Below are 13,400 nucleotides of genomic sequence, written 5' to 3' on the forward strand. Positions count from 1 at the left end.
TGAATGTCTCTGAGGTGTCCTAAAATAATCAATTTTTGGCTTATTGATTACCCTCTTGAGTTCAGATATAACAATTTTAAATCCTGTTCAGTATTAACATTTAACAGAAGAAACTGCATGTCATGGTCTGAGAGGCCATTGACTATTGGTTTTGTAATATAATTTTGTTCATTTGACTTTTCTATAAAGATATTATCAATGGCTGTTTGTGAGCAATTGGCTACCCAAGTGGGGAACTTTACAGTGAGAATTAAGTTAAATGATAGTATTACTAACTCAAATAAGTTATTATTGGGAGAGTCTTTAAGGAAATCTACATGGAAGTCACCAGCAACCACTATTTCTTTGTTTTTGGTTGTTAAAAGGGCCACTACAGCTTCAAGGTGGTTTATGAACAGATAAAAGTTACCTGCAGGTGCTCGATATACACTTAATATTACGAAGAATTGTTCTTGAAATTCTACTTCTGTTGCACATGTTTCCACATGCTGTTCTAGGCAAAAATTTATGAATGTCTATCTCCTTAAATTTATGACAGTTCCTGATGAATGTGGCAACTGCTCCATTTCTGCTTCTCAAAAGTGAGATGCTAACCTAAATACTGAACACTTAAAAGTTCTATACCAGTGGTCACATGATGTTCAGAGAGGCAGGTTATGTCAGCTGGGTTTGAGGACCCTAATTCATCTATGCAGATAATTAATTCATTAATTTTATTTCTCAGTCCTTGAATATTTTGACGCAATAAAGATAGCTGATTTTTCACATTGACTGAGTTAAAATTGGGTAGAGTTGAAATTTCTGCTGATTGTTGAAAATTCTTAATCAACAGCTGTTTATGCTGATGTAATAAGCTAGAATTGTTTTTTGGTTTCTTTCTCAAACTGAAGGTTTGTCTCAATCCTAACCTCTCATAAAAATTGTTTTCTTTCTGTCCTCGCTATCCTAAAGAAAGGTCTTTTCTGAACCCTATAACCACTGGTATTTTATCACTCATGACAGTGCCTCCCCCTTTAACTTTTCTGCTATTTTCCCAGCCAGTTTACCCTTCCCTGTCCTGTTGAGGTAAAGGCCATCCTAGTACTGTACATGAACAAGTGAAATTGTTGTTGTGGTCTTCAGTCCAGAGACTGGTTTGATACAACCCTCCATGCTACTCTATCCTGTGCCAGCTTCTTCATCTCCAAGTATCTACTGCAACCTACATCCTTCTGAATATGCTTAGTGTATTCATCTCTTGGTCTCCCTCTACGATTTTTACCTTCCATGCTGCCCTCCGGTACTAAATTGGTTATCCTTTGATGACTCAGAACATGTCCTACCAACCAATCCCTTCTTCTACTCAAGTTGTGCCACAATTTTCTCTTCTCCCCAATTCTATTCAGTACCTCATTAGTTACATGATCTATCCATCTAACCTTCAGCATTCTTATGTGCTGCCCATTTCCGAAAAAGGCCTTGATGGCCGAAAGTGTATGTCGTGATAGCCTTTTTGTTGTGCCTATCTGTGACTCAGCATCTCCACTGTGTGGTGAGTAGCAACTTTCCTTTCCATAATATTGTTAAAAGGTAAGCTATAGTAATTTAACATTCTGTTTAATGTCAAAAGGATATGAAGCTTGAAATTCAAACACGATTGCAGTGGTACCCATCTATTCTACAATATGTACATTTCCCCAATACAATGTGATAATGCACTTGAGATGTAAATACACGAAGTAGCATTACAATATGTAGACGATGCACAGGCGTAGCAGGAGTTCAGACACACACGTAAGCAAACTCAGCATGTGTGCAGAAACAGTTCAATCCAACATGCCACTTAGCACACTGGATGCAACACAATCTGGGCATCTAGATGCCAAATAAGCTATATTCTGGATATTTTAATGTAAGTTACTATTAAAATGAAGTAGTCTACACTGTAAGGATAAAACTGATACAGTAAGGAGGTTTAAAATGAAAGAAAATGTACAGAGTATGAAAGACTAACCAACTATAGAAACCTGTTTACATACTACCCTACTATTTATAGCATATACCAATTTACACGATAGTTACACACACAATGAATAAAACACTGTAAGGAAGGTATCTAAATACAAGGAAAGAAAGAATTATTATAGGAGTATGGTCACATTCTGAACAAAGTATGAAAGATAATGAGGTTGTTCCCGCCTACAACATTTATTAATTGCCGGTGTAATTGTAGTATGAATATGGAAGGGCTGAAAAAGTCGAAAAGGTGGACACCATCCAAATATTTGCACTCTTATAAAAGGATTGGTATTAAGAATTAAAAAGGAGTTGTTGAATTTACACATCCACGTACTTAGAATAGAACGATATGTTATGCAAAGAGAAAAATAATACGTCACTTAGCCATGGAGTGACTACGTTCTTAGTTTGTAAGTTATTATTTAATTTCTTTTCCAGGTAATGATGCAAGGAAACACCATGGTAAATGCAGGAAGGTGAATTTAGGTAGCAGGTATCACACTAAATGGGCCAAATCACAATATGAGTAATTATATGTATATGTGTATGAATGGGACAATGTGTGTGTGTGTGTGTGTGTGTGTGTGTGTGTGTGTGTATGCAGTGATTGAAGTATGTAGAACGTTGTTAATTAAATGAAGCTTAGGTCTAGTACTACCAAGGCAAGAAGGGGTCAGCCTGCATATTGAAAAGCACTACTGACGTGATAACCAAATATGAGTATTCATAATGCATTTATATAGGATCATGACTTATCTGAATATTGTTCTACATTTTTTTTGCTCACAACTTTTGTAGTGACTTATTTGAGTATATTATTTACACAAGATGGGTATCCTGTAGATACTGTTATATGTTAGGCACAAAGAAATATACTCATTACAGATACTGTCAAACAAGTAATACAAATGACTTACATGACACTGCAATGTCAGAATTCTGCAGCTGGTTCATCAAACACTAAATAAGTAGTTTCACGAAGATACAAAGAAGAGTGCACAGAGCATTTACTCAATTATTCTACAGTGTGTAGATGATGGAGTTCAGCAGGAGATTAAAAAAAATATATATATATATATATATATATATATATATATATATATATATATATGCTTCTTTAGATTCCCTGTCACCATACCTTATAGATCAGCAAACAAATTTCTAGTAGACTTGAGAGAGAAGGGGCCAAGCTTATCCATATTTGCTTGTGTTGGTTGACGTGTAAGGAAGATTTCTTCCCTTTCATTAGTAATCTGTATTTACAGGTGCACAAGTCACATGAAAAGTGAGGACAGTGGTTTACCCATATCATCATACTGTATATATGTATATTGTCCTTTCAACCCTGAAAAAAATGTTATTCTATTAAAGGTAATATGGACTAAGGTTAAGAGAGTTACCAACTGAAGACAATCTGTATGAAACAAGAAGCCTTTAATGGTCAGAGAAAATGTCAAGTATTGTGTGTGTAAAATGTCACAAGATGATGGCACATGCAACCCAAGGGTGAAAGTAAAATCTCAAAAGGACATTCAGCGGTACTGAAATGATGTTTTCTGCACAAGTTGTAAATGTTAAAATGAATATAGATGTAAATATGTATAAATTGTACCGTATATGTACCAGATGTGTCAGCAACACTTTGATATAGGCTTACATACACTTAGGTTAAAGCAAAACTACTGAACTGTAATGCTTATATTGTATATATTATGTGGATACATATATGTACTTACAAAACAGATGTCAAGAGGAACCATACAATTATTAAACGCTTGGCACGTGCTGTAAAATGGTCACATTTGCATCTGTTACAGTGAGTGAAGGTGTGAGCCCAACGTTTTCAGTTCGTTTGTAGTGGCGAGGGATGCTAGACTTCACTACAAGGGAGCATATAAAATGAAAACATTTATGCACGTGCCTGAAATTTGGCGAGATCTCAATGTGATTCTGAATGTATGGGCTGGCTTTGGACATTGAAATTGTGATGCACGATGTGGTTCCAGCACTACAGGTCAGAAATGACAGGCCTTTCCATTGTAGCACTGGAAACTCTCAGTTACGCACTCGGCTATGCACACTATCCTACGGAGCAAATCTATGGTAATTCTGACTACATGAAATTTGGCGTTATCTAAAAGCTTGTAAAACACAATGGGCTGCTAGCCCTGTTGCACCAGTGGACTTATGAAGTGCACCCCAACAAACATTGCTTCACATGTGTGAGCATAGCCCTGCACGTGGCATGCAGTGGTTACTCCGCAATACTGGAGCCGCAGATTCTGACTGACATGCCTCTTGTCATAGCATTCACCAGGAAAATTAAACTTTCAGAATATGAAAATAAAATTGTAAAATAAGAGGGTATACATTAAAATAAGACTGTCCATCAATAAAGGTATTTTAAGCCCTGGTCAGGCCAAAAATACAATATAAATTATAACTGAAAATAAATTTTAATGTTACAATTTTATGTAGAATGGACACCGCTACTGTAATCCTTTTTTCTCGGTTCAAAAACTTTTCCAACAGCCGTATATTTTGGGTTATTTTATTTTATATATCGAATACTACCAGTTTCGGCAACTCAATATTGCTATCTTCAGGTCCCATACGCTTATTTCGTATTAACAAGCTTATCGTACGGTGCCATTAAACTGGAACTGTCAATCCGACCATTATGCAACTGATTCATATGAAAGGGTCACACCGACTCATGAATCAGTTGCATAAACGGCCGGATTCACGGTTCCAGTTTAATGGCACCATACGATATGCTTGTTAATACGAAATAAGCGTATGGGGCCTGAAGATGGCAATACCGAGTTGGTAGCATTTGGTACATAAAATAAAATAACGTAAAATATATGGCTGTTGGAAATACGTACCAGCCGATGTCACCTGGCCATAATGGTCTGACAGAGCTAGTGTAAACTGTCGGTCCAGTAATCGTGGATCACGCCAGCACACGGTGGGGGTGGGGGTTGTGCAGATGTATTGGAAGTTATGCTGGTTTATCTATATGAGTATGTGTTACATTTTTATCTGCTAATTTTATCCATTCATTTGCCTGAGTAGTTTACATCAGATATTAAAACACGGTATACCCACAGCAATCAAGCCTGTGGAACTAGTGAGAAAAGATGAAGAACATTGATTTTCTTATATCTGTAAAGAACTCCTATTAGATGTTCATCGATTTTGCGCTGTCTGTCTTTGCCAGTCCATGATAGAGAGAGGATGTGGACTTTGGTTTAGTTCACTAATAACGTGAAATACATTAATTCTTATAGTACAAAGTCAACTTCATTTACTAGTTCCTTACTTCATCTGATCTATCTATCCGTATTGCCGGTATTTGTAATACTTTAGAGAAGCACGAAATTTAGGCAGAGCAATCTGGATGCCATAACATTGTCTTCAATGAAGAAGAAGTGATAAATAACATAAAAGACTCGAAGAACTATCATCCAATAATTCAATATTATGCGTTACAGATTTTTTGTATACACAAAAAATGTGAGCATCACTGTGCGTAAATTATCTAAGACACACACTCTGGAGCGAACTCATCACTGTTGTATCTCTTGTGCGGCACCAGCGAATTTCCATTGTAATATTTATTCTAAATATTATTATTTTATCAGTAGATCTCGTTCCTGCCCTCCACCCTCCAACAGGTTGTGGTAGGGGCTGAAATCTCCAAGTAGGAGAAAATGGACAGGGAGGATGGAGGGGAGTTGAGATATTTAAATGTGGAGCTGCAGGACCCACAAGTAGGAGGGCCTGCCTCCCTCATGGGCTAATTTTCATGCAGGAATACTAGAGGTCAGACACCGAGGGAATGGACGGAGTAAGTAACCGAGGTACCGACGATCTAGCCTCAGTAGTGGCACAATTTGATACCACTGGGACAGGATGTAAGTGACTGTACTTTTTCTGGTTTCCAAATATTACAGATAATGAAGGCCTTTAGTTTCTGGGTTTTACGTTCTTCAATTAAAGTAGCACACTTTGCAGATTGGAGGAGTGTGGTGGTGTGTCTGCAAATGACACAGAATGGTGATTGGTCAAATGTTGAGTTTTCGAACAGCTGACCAGTTCCTACAAATTCATGGAACAAATAAAATGTACCCGAAGTATAGTCGTGGATGTGAAATATGGCTTCACATCACAATCACGGACCTTGATTTTATATTTCTCAGTAAATGAAGCTCACTCAGAATATAGGACAAATATTCTGGCCCCAACTTTGTTGTATGTCAAGCAAAGATGTACACAAACTACAGAGTGGCCCCTCACTTCTCCAGATTTTTGTAATTCCTCATCCACCTGCGGCCGTTAGTCCTTGTGACAAAATTACACCCTGTATCGTGTTCAGGCTCTTAGAGGTGTTATGATAATAGGTATGTCACCAAGTTTCTCAGAGGTAAATAACATTTGTGACTGAGTAGGAGTTGCTGTTTTAATTACGATAGACCCACTTTGTAGTTTACTGACAGAAGAAATTTTTCCAAATACATTTTCAATATTATCTATAAAGATTGCAGACTTGATAGATAAAAATGACCATCGAACAGTTAGGGTGCAAACCAGGAAGTGAGGGGACCAACTTTCTACACTTCACTTGATTTTGCTACCCTCTCACTGTGTGGCCAAAGAGGGAATGTTCTCAGTGTCATAACAATCTGCACTGAATGACTGAGGTCTGTCTGTAGAGACTGTCAGAAGCTCACAGTTACTCAATGATAACTTTGGCCTTCTTACTGCACGCGATATCTGCTATGGAGTCACCTGCTCTAAATCAGGGCCTATCGCACCGGCACAGTCCTATCGGAGCAATGACCACACGGCTTGATGGCAACTGCTCGGAGTCCACATGTGCCCAAATGGGCAAGCACCAACTCTCTAGCATGTGCAGAGAGGTAACAACTCCAGTGTCAATAATGTTTCGCTCCCTTGTAGTCACAGGACTGCCACTGTACAGGTACCTGAAGAACTGGCATGGAGTGGCTACTGTGTTGAGTATTGGGCAATCTTCCCTGTCACGAGCTGCACTTCTGTAAAAACTTGTGAATTGGAGGTCAAATCCACATGCTGGGGACTAAACATGAGTAAACCACAATACTTGTGAGAAAAACAATAATCCATGTCTTTTTAGGACTGGTTGGCAATGTCAATAAAATAATGCAACTATGGATGAGGGTACCTTCAAAAGACAAGTAGTGCATATTTAATTGGCTAGGAATGTTTAAGATTATATAGGCTTTCTGAGAATAGTAATTATCATTACTAATTGTAGACATACCGGTAAAACATTTTCTTGAAATATATTTGGAGTGCCAAATGCTTGAACAAAGAAATAACACGTCTTACACGTGCCCTCATCTTGGTAACAATGGAAATTATATGTATATTGGCTGTTTATGATATAACAATGGGTAATACATGCATTCAGCTGGCTTTGAAATAAAAATACACTTTTATTGTACAATGGTAACAGGTAGTGTACTGACAAATCAACAATCCACCAAATTTTGTACAAATTTATGAATGCAATATGTTAATGTACAGATGAGATTCCCTGCGTAGGTTCATCACATAATATTCGTGGCATCCAACTTCAGTATGAGCACTGATCTAGCATATAAACACAAATGTACTCTTTCATGAACAGCAGAAAGTCTAAAATGAGGACCATTCATTTTGAATGCAAGGAATAAGTACAGAATACTAATTACCACAATCTCAAACTGTCAAAATGTCAATCCAAAAAAGTTATATTGATACATGAAGATTAATGTTTTCATGGCACTTTACAGCGGAATCACTCACGCAAGTAAATGCAATTACTGTAAGAAAAAAATCAACAGAGATACAAAGAGTGGAAAATAAATCTTGACTATTAGTAACAGCAAAAAAATCTATACAATGATACACACATCTACAAAAATTACCGCATTTACTCGAATCTAAGCCGCACTTTTTTTCCAGTTTTTGTAATCCAAAAAACTGCCTGCGGCTTAGAATTGAGTGCAAAGTAAGCGGAAGTTCTGAAATATGTTGGTAGGTGCCGCCACAACTAACTTCTGCCGTCGAATATATGTAGCGCTACACAGGCATGCTTTGCAGGCACAAAGATAAATACTGGCGCCAAAACCTCTGCGTCAGTAAATAAATTAAAAAAAAAAAAAAAAGGCGGAAGACGAGCTTTTTTCTCCGCCCCGAATTTCGACCACTGCATTTTCATACATTATCCAATGAAGTAAATACAAAATCCGTATTGTTCATCTTCGAATGTAGCAGCTTTTCAATATACTACGAAAGTCCGACTGGCAAGACTGTTTGCGATGTTTGTCAGTATGGCCAATTCTATGTTCTGAATTTTTCCTACCTGTGAGAAGAGATGGTTGCTAATGGGAACTTTCGTGAATCACATGCAGTATTGTTTCACCATAAGAATAATACGAATATAAACATTTTGCCATGTATTCTTTCGTGTTTGCTGCTATCTCATTTAAATCCTGTCAGGCTAATAACCTACAAAACTAGAGTGAGACAACAGCAAACGCGGAAGTATACACATATCATATCATGTTTATATTCGTATTATTCTTATGCCTAATAGGGATACAGTCAGAAATGAAGCACGGCAATTGACTAGATTTTTGAATCTAAGATGACTAATTTCTGTGCAGAAAGTAATGTACTAAAGAGGCGTCTGCAAAGATTTTCAAACGGAGAAAAATTTTCGCCAAACTCTCGTTCAGAACATATTCTATCATACGCAGTTTATTACTTGGTTCTTGTTGATCATTAACAAAGAAAGCAGCAGTGTAAATAACAACAAATAGCAGTCTCTTGCCATTGTTTCGCTACTGAGACAATTCCTCTTTTTTTTTTTTTATTGTAAGCGGTGGTAGCACACACAAAAGCAAACCAAGCCGCGAGCGGCGACAGGCCGTAAACATTAATTATCAGAATGCGACAAACAATGCATGACACAGTACAGTAATGCATTTTCAGCTCATAGTGACGTAAACACCTATAACAAAGAGAACAGCACTTATCAGATCAAAGAAAAATAAGCAATCAATTCAAACCAGACGAAGCACGTGAAAAACGAAGGGTACCCGTATAAATGCGGACGGAGCGCCTGACACATAGCAATGGTTACCTGGTAAAGCTTAACTGCTAAGCTTACGGCTCGAACCAAACTACTGTAGCTGTATCGTTATTCATTCGACCTAAATCGTGTCTCATATTACAATGGACCAACTTTGTTTCGCTTTGGAGGTGCGGCCTAAAACTTCTCTCCTCTTGAATTTCGAGTCTCAAATTTCAGGTGCGGCTTAGATTCGGGAAATTTTTTTTTTTCCTTAATTTCGAGTCTCATTTTTCAGGTGCGGCTTAGATTCGAGTGCGGCTTAAATTCGAGTAAATACGGTACTTGAGCAAAGGAAACAGTGAAATTTTACAATACAACAAGAAGAATGCAATTCTTAAACATTTACTACAAAAGCAGCAGCACCACATTTTTTTCAATACGTCCTTGAGAAATTTTTAGATGATATCTGTGAAAAAATATTCACAGAAGTTTGATATCACAAGATACTGTGCTATCAGAAATCATCACCTTCTTCAATCTTTTTTGCTCCTTCAACACATTTACAGCTGGGTTGCCATTTTAAGTTTCCTTTATCAGAAAATAAATCACAGAAAACTTGCTTCAGTACACTGAAAATAGACCTAGATACCATACAACCCACTGAATGACACAGAATAATACATATTTTTTCTTACAAAGCTGCCACTATTTCCTACATCCTAACCGCATACATAAAAAAATACAAGTCTTATAATGTATTCAATTTCTGTTGATTTTCCTTGCAGGTATGCAGCAATTACTAATGAACATCAGACAAGCCTCTTTTTGAGTTAATCAGCTCTTATTTATAACTGTTAACATTTCACAGCACCAATAAGTTGGCATTATCGCAGGTGTTTTCACTAAGCAAGTCCAACAAAGTTTGGATATTTTTCCACCACCGATCAAAGTTTTGTCAGTGTAAATCAATGAGTGAACCAATTTAACAATCCACTTTATCACCATCATCTACTTTCACATGACTTTTTGTTTCCTGATATTTGTAAGTATGTTATTTGCTGTATGTAGAAACTAACCATGTTTCCATCAGACACTGCACTTTCTCTGAGGAGCAGCTGCTTTGAAGTTTCTTCATGTTACGACAGAGTAGGGAAATTCTTCTCTTTTCAAAGAGATTTATCATTAGGTAAATGACAAAGACAAAACTTCCGAATGGCTGTAGTGCTCCCTGGTAGTTATTCACATCTTGGAAGCCTGTTAATGTCTGCAATAAACAAAAACAAAATCTGAACAGGCCTCGAATGTCCTGCGGTACTGACCGTCCGCCATGTCATCTTCGGCTGGGGACCCATCCAAGAACTAGTCCAGCCCGACATTGCTTAACTTCAGTAATCTGAGAGGAACCAGTATTACCATTGTTGCAAGGCCAGCACCACATAAATCAAATTATATGGCAATGACACTAAGTATACTTGCCATTATCAGCCAACAGAAGTGTATGCTATAGAATAGGTATGAATGTAGCTGTGGTGCACATGACAGTTATTAAGAACATGTAAAAATATTATTTATGTAACTGGAATGTATGTGTCTTATTTACCAATAACATGTTAAGTGTACAAATCACTGACAGAATAAATTTTTAAGTTGTTGGACAATCTAGACATTAAGCATTTCTCATTATTTATAGCAAAAAAGTTCTCTCATACTGTTTACTACACACTCGATGATAAGCATAAGTAATAATGTTTATTTACTTTGTGTTCTGGAAGTATTTTCTCTTTCCAATATTTTATAAAAGATTGGGCAGGCTCTGAATCATTCCTGCAGAAAAAATTTGGCGCTGTTAATAATCAATACTACAGATACTAATTTTGGGGAATATCACAAACTGTGAAGCAATACTGTTTATATAATTAATAATTTTATGAGAAGCTTATGGCCTGGGAAAGAAATTTATTACACAGGAGAATCTGGTTCACTATGTGTAGAATGGTCTGCTTCATCTGTGTCAGTGACACCCATACAATTCGTAGATACAGAGATAAAAGACCAAGAAATTTTTCAACATACCATTTTAAAGTGGCAAACATTTACACTACACAGTAAATCAAATTTAATGAACACTCAAAATTCTTCCATGAATAAATCAATACAAATGTTCTCACAAACAAGACAGGTGGCGATGTGAATTTTTTTTTTTTTTTAATAAAAAAAAAAAATAAGACATTTGCATATTTTTAAAGAAAACATCTTTCTATTTGAATATGGAAGATTTATAATACAAAGAAATAGAAATCAGACTGGTTCTATTTTTATATTGTCTAAGAATAACGACAGTAATTTTTTTATTTTGGAAATTTCAAGAACACTTACAAGATGAGTAAAGTAGCCACTTACACTGACAGAGAATCACAGTATCTATTTGCAGTGCAAATACAGCTGTAAGCTGGAGCATGCCGAAGGATAAAGACTGATCAAATTAAACAAGTTCTTGCGGCCAGTTTAAAAACATGGTAACTTTCTCCAATGAGAGAAAACATTGTGCTTACTAGAGCAGTGACCTAAAGAAAACTCATTAATGATACAAACTGGATAGAATGCTATTCTCCACAAGAATGCATTAAGCATCAGACATACATACATACACATGACACCCCCCCCCCCCACACACACACACACACACGGCCACTGTCATCTCCAGGCACTGCTGTGTGTGTGTGTGTGTGTGTGTGTGTGGGCGCGCGCGCGTGTCCCATCTGATGACTTTGTCTGGAAGCTAGCATTTTCCTACAGACTACTTTTAAATGTGCCAATATACCACCAAAGCCTCCCCTGTGTGGTGAGTATATCCTATTCATATTGTTATATCATTTTGGACTTTCCATTCTTTCACAACATTATTATTTCAGTATGCAACACAAATAACTGTACTGATCTTGGATTGTCAATACACTTATCATCTTATCACATCAACAGCAACAGTAGCAATCACCTGACAATTGAGCTTGAGAATAAGGCATATAACACAGCTTGTCATAAGCAGTCATAGCAAGTACAGCTTGATAATGATAGCATTTCAAGTTACTAAACTGTTCTTGTTTCTTGATCACAAATATGCACAAAGAAGGAACCTGCTATGAATTTTACATATATTCATAAAATGTCATCTTTTGGGAAGAAACAGACAATTTAATGTCAAACTGTTCTTACACAATTCCTCCAAAAGAACATTACATAGTGCTCTTTGATGCCAAAAGCTCAGAATGAATCTAATTTACAACATTAACAAGCCTCTCCTGAAGTGGAATAACATATCTTGAGTCTTCACTGTCACTGTAGATTCAATTACACGGCTATAAAATTGGTCTATTTATATAAAAATTTTCATGTGGAAATGATGGTTTCATAGGAGTGCTCATTAGCTTTGCACACAGACACACGAAAAATCACAAAGACAGGTCACTGTTGGGATACGCGTCATACCTTCTGCTTACACCTTTGCTAAATGTAAGGCCAGATTCTGAATAAAACAAGGAACAATTCTCAAGTATACAGGACAATTTTTAAAAGTAAATACAAAATTTGTTACCTATCTGTCAAACCCCCCTTATTTACAGGTCCTTACCAGGCTCAAATTAGTGGACAATGTCCACATACTTATACGTCTGTGTGTGACGAACAGTCTTCTTAATACTCTGTTGAATCCTCAGTAGTCCAGAGCCCATTCATTTTCTTGCAAAAATCCATCAACAACTTCTTTCATGGCAAAATTTGGGATCAGCTGGTCTTGGGTCAATTTTACCCTCGTAACTGGGTCAAAATGGCCAACTCTCTGCAAAAGATATACTAACTATGAGATTGAGACCATGTGATATGAGAAATTTAAGATACCAGCAATAACACAAAAGCAGTGATGAGTCTGTTTGCTTCTACAGAGAAATGGAAATGTGTAACTGGAAATAGAGACCAAAACATTCGAAAAGTAAGCCTTGACAACATTACACATATAAACCTGAGACAGTTGTAACATTAAGCAATTACCCGAAAAGCACAACCATACCCCATATATAATGGGTACTAGGAAAAAAATCTGCAATACACCCTACTTTATTTAATCTCTTCAAAATAATCAGTTAAGTCAATTCATCTTTTTAAAGTGATTTTTAGAACTCCCTAGACTGCTAGGTAATATTCTGGATGAGATGAAAAGGGAATGGCATATTAACACAGTCTGTTAAAACCAAAGTGCAATTATAGTGTTCATTACGAAAGATACATGATAGGATGAAAA

The 13,400-nt window shown here is 36.8% G+C and overlaps 1 protein-coding gene across 1 annotated transcript in view; it reads right to left on the reverse strand.

The window, feature by feature from the left end:
• Window positions 1-7,461: 7,461 nt before the first annotated feature.
• LOC126161311 (E3 ubiquitin-protein ligase CHIP) overlaps window positions 7,462-13,400 on the reverse strand; it is a 154,366-nt gene continuing 148,427 nt past the window's right edge. The window contains exon 7 of the mRNA XM_049917065.1: window positions 7,462-12,941. Within this exon, the coding sequence (XP_049773022.1) occupies window positions 12,816-12,941 (126 nt within the window). The 3' untranslated portion in view covers window positions 7,462-12,815. The remainder of the gene's footprint in view (window positions 12,942-13,400) is intronic.

The sequence above is a fragment of the Schistocerca cancellata genome, chromosome 2 (genome assembly GCF_023864275.1).
Source record: "Schistocerca cancellata isolate TAMUIC-IGC-003103 chromosome 2, iqSchCanc2.1, whole genome shotgun sequence".
NCBI classification, from domain to species: Eukaryota; Metazoa; Arthropoda; class Insecta; order Orthoptera; family Acrididae; genus Schistocerca; species Schistocerca cancellata.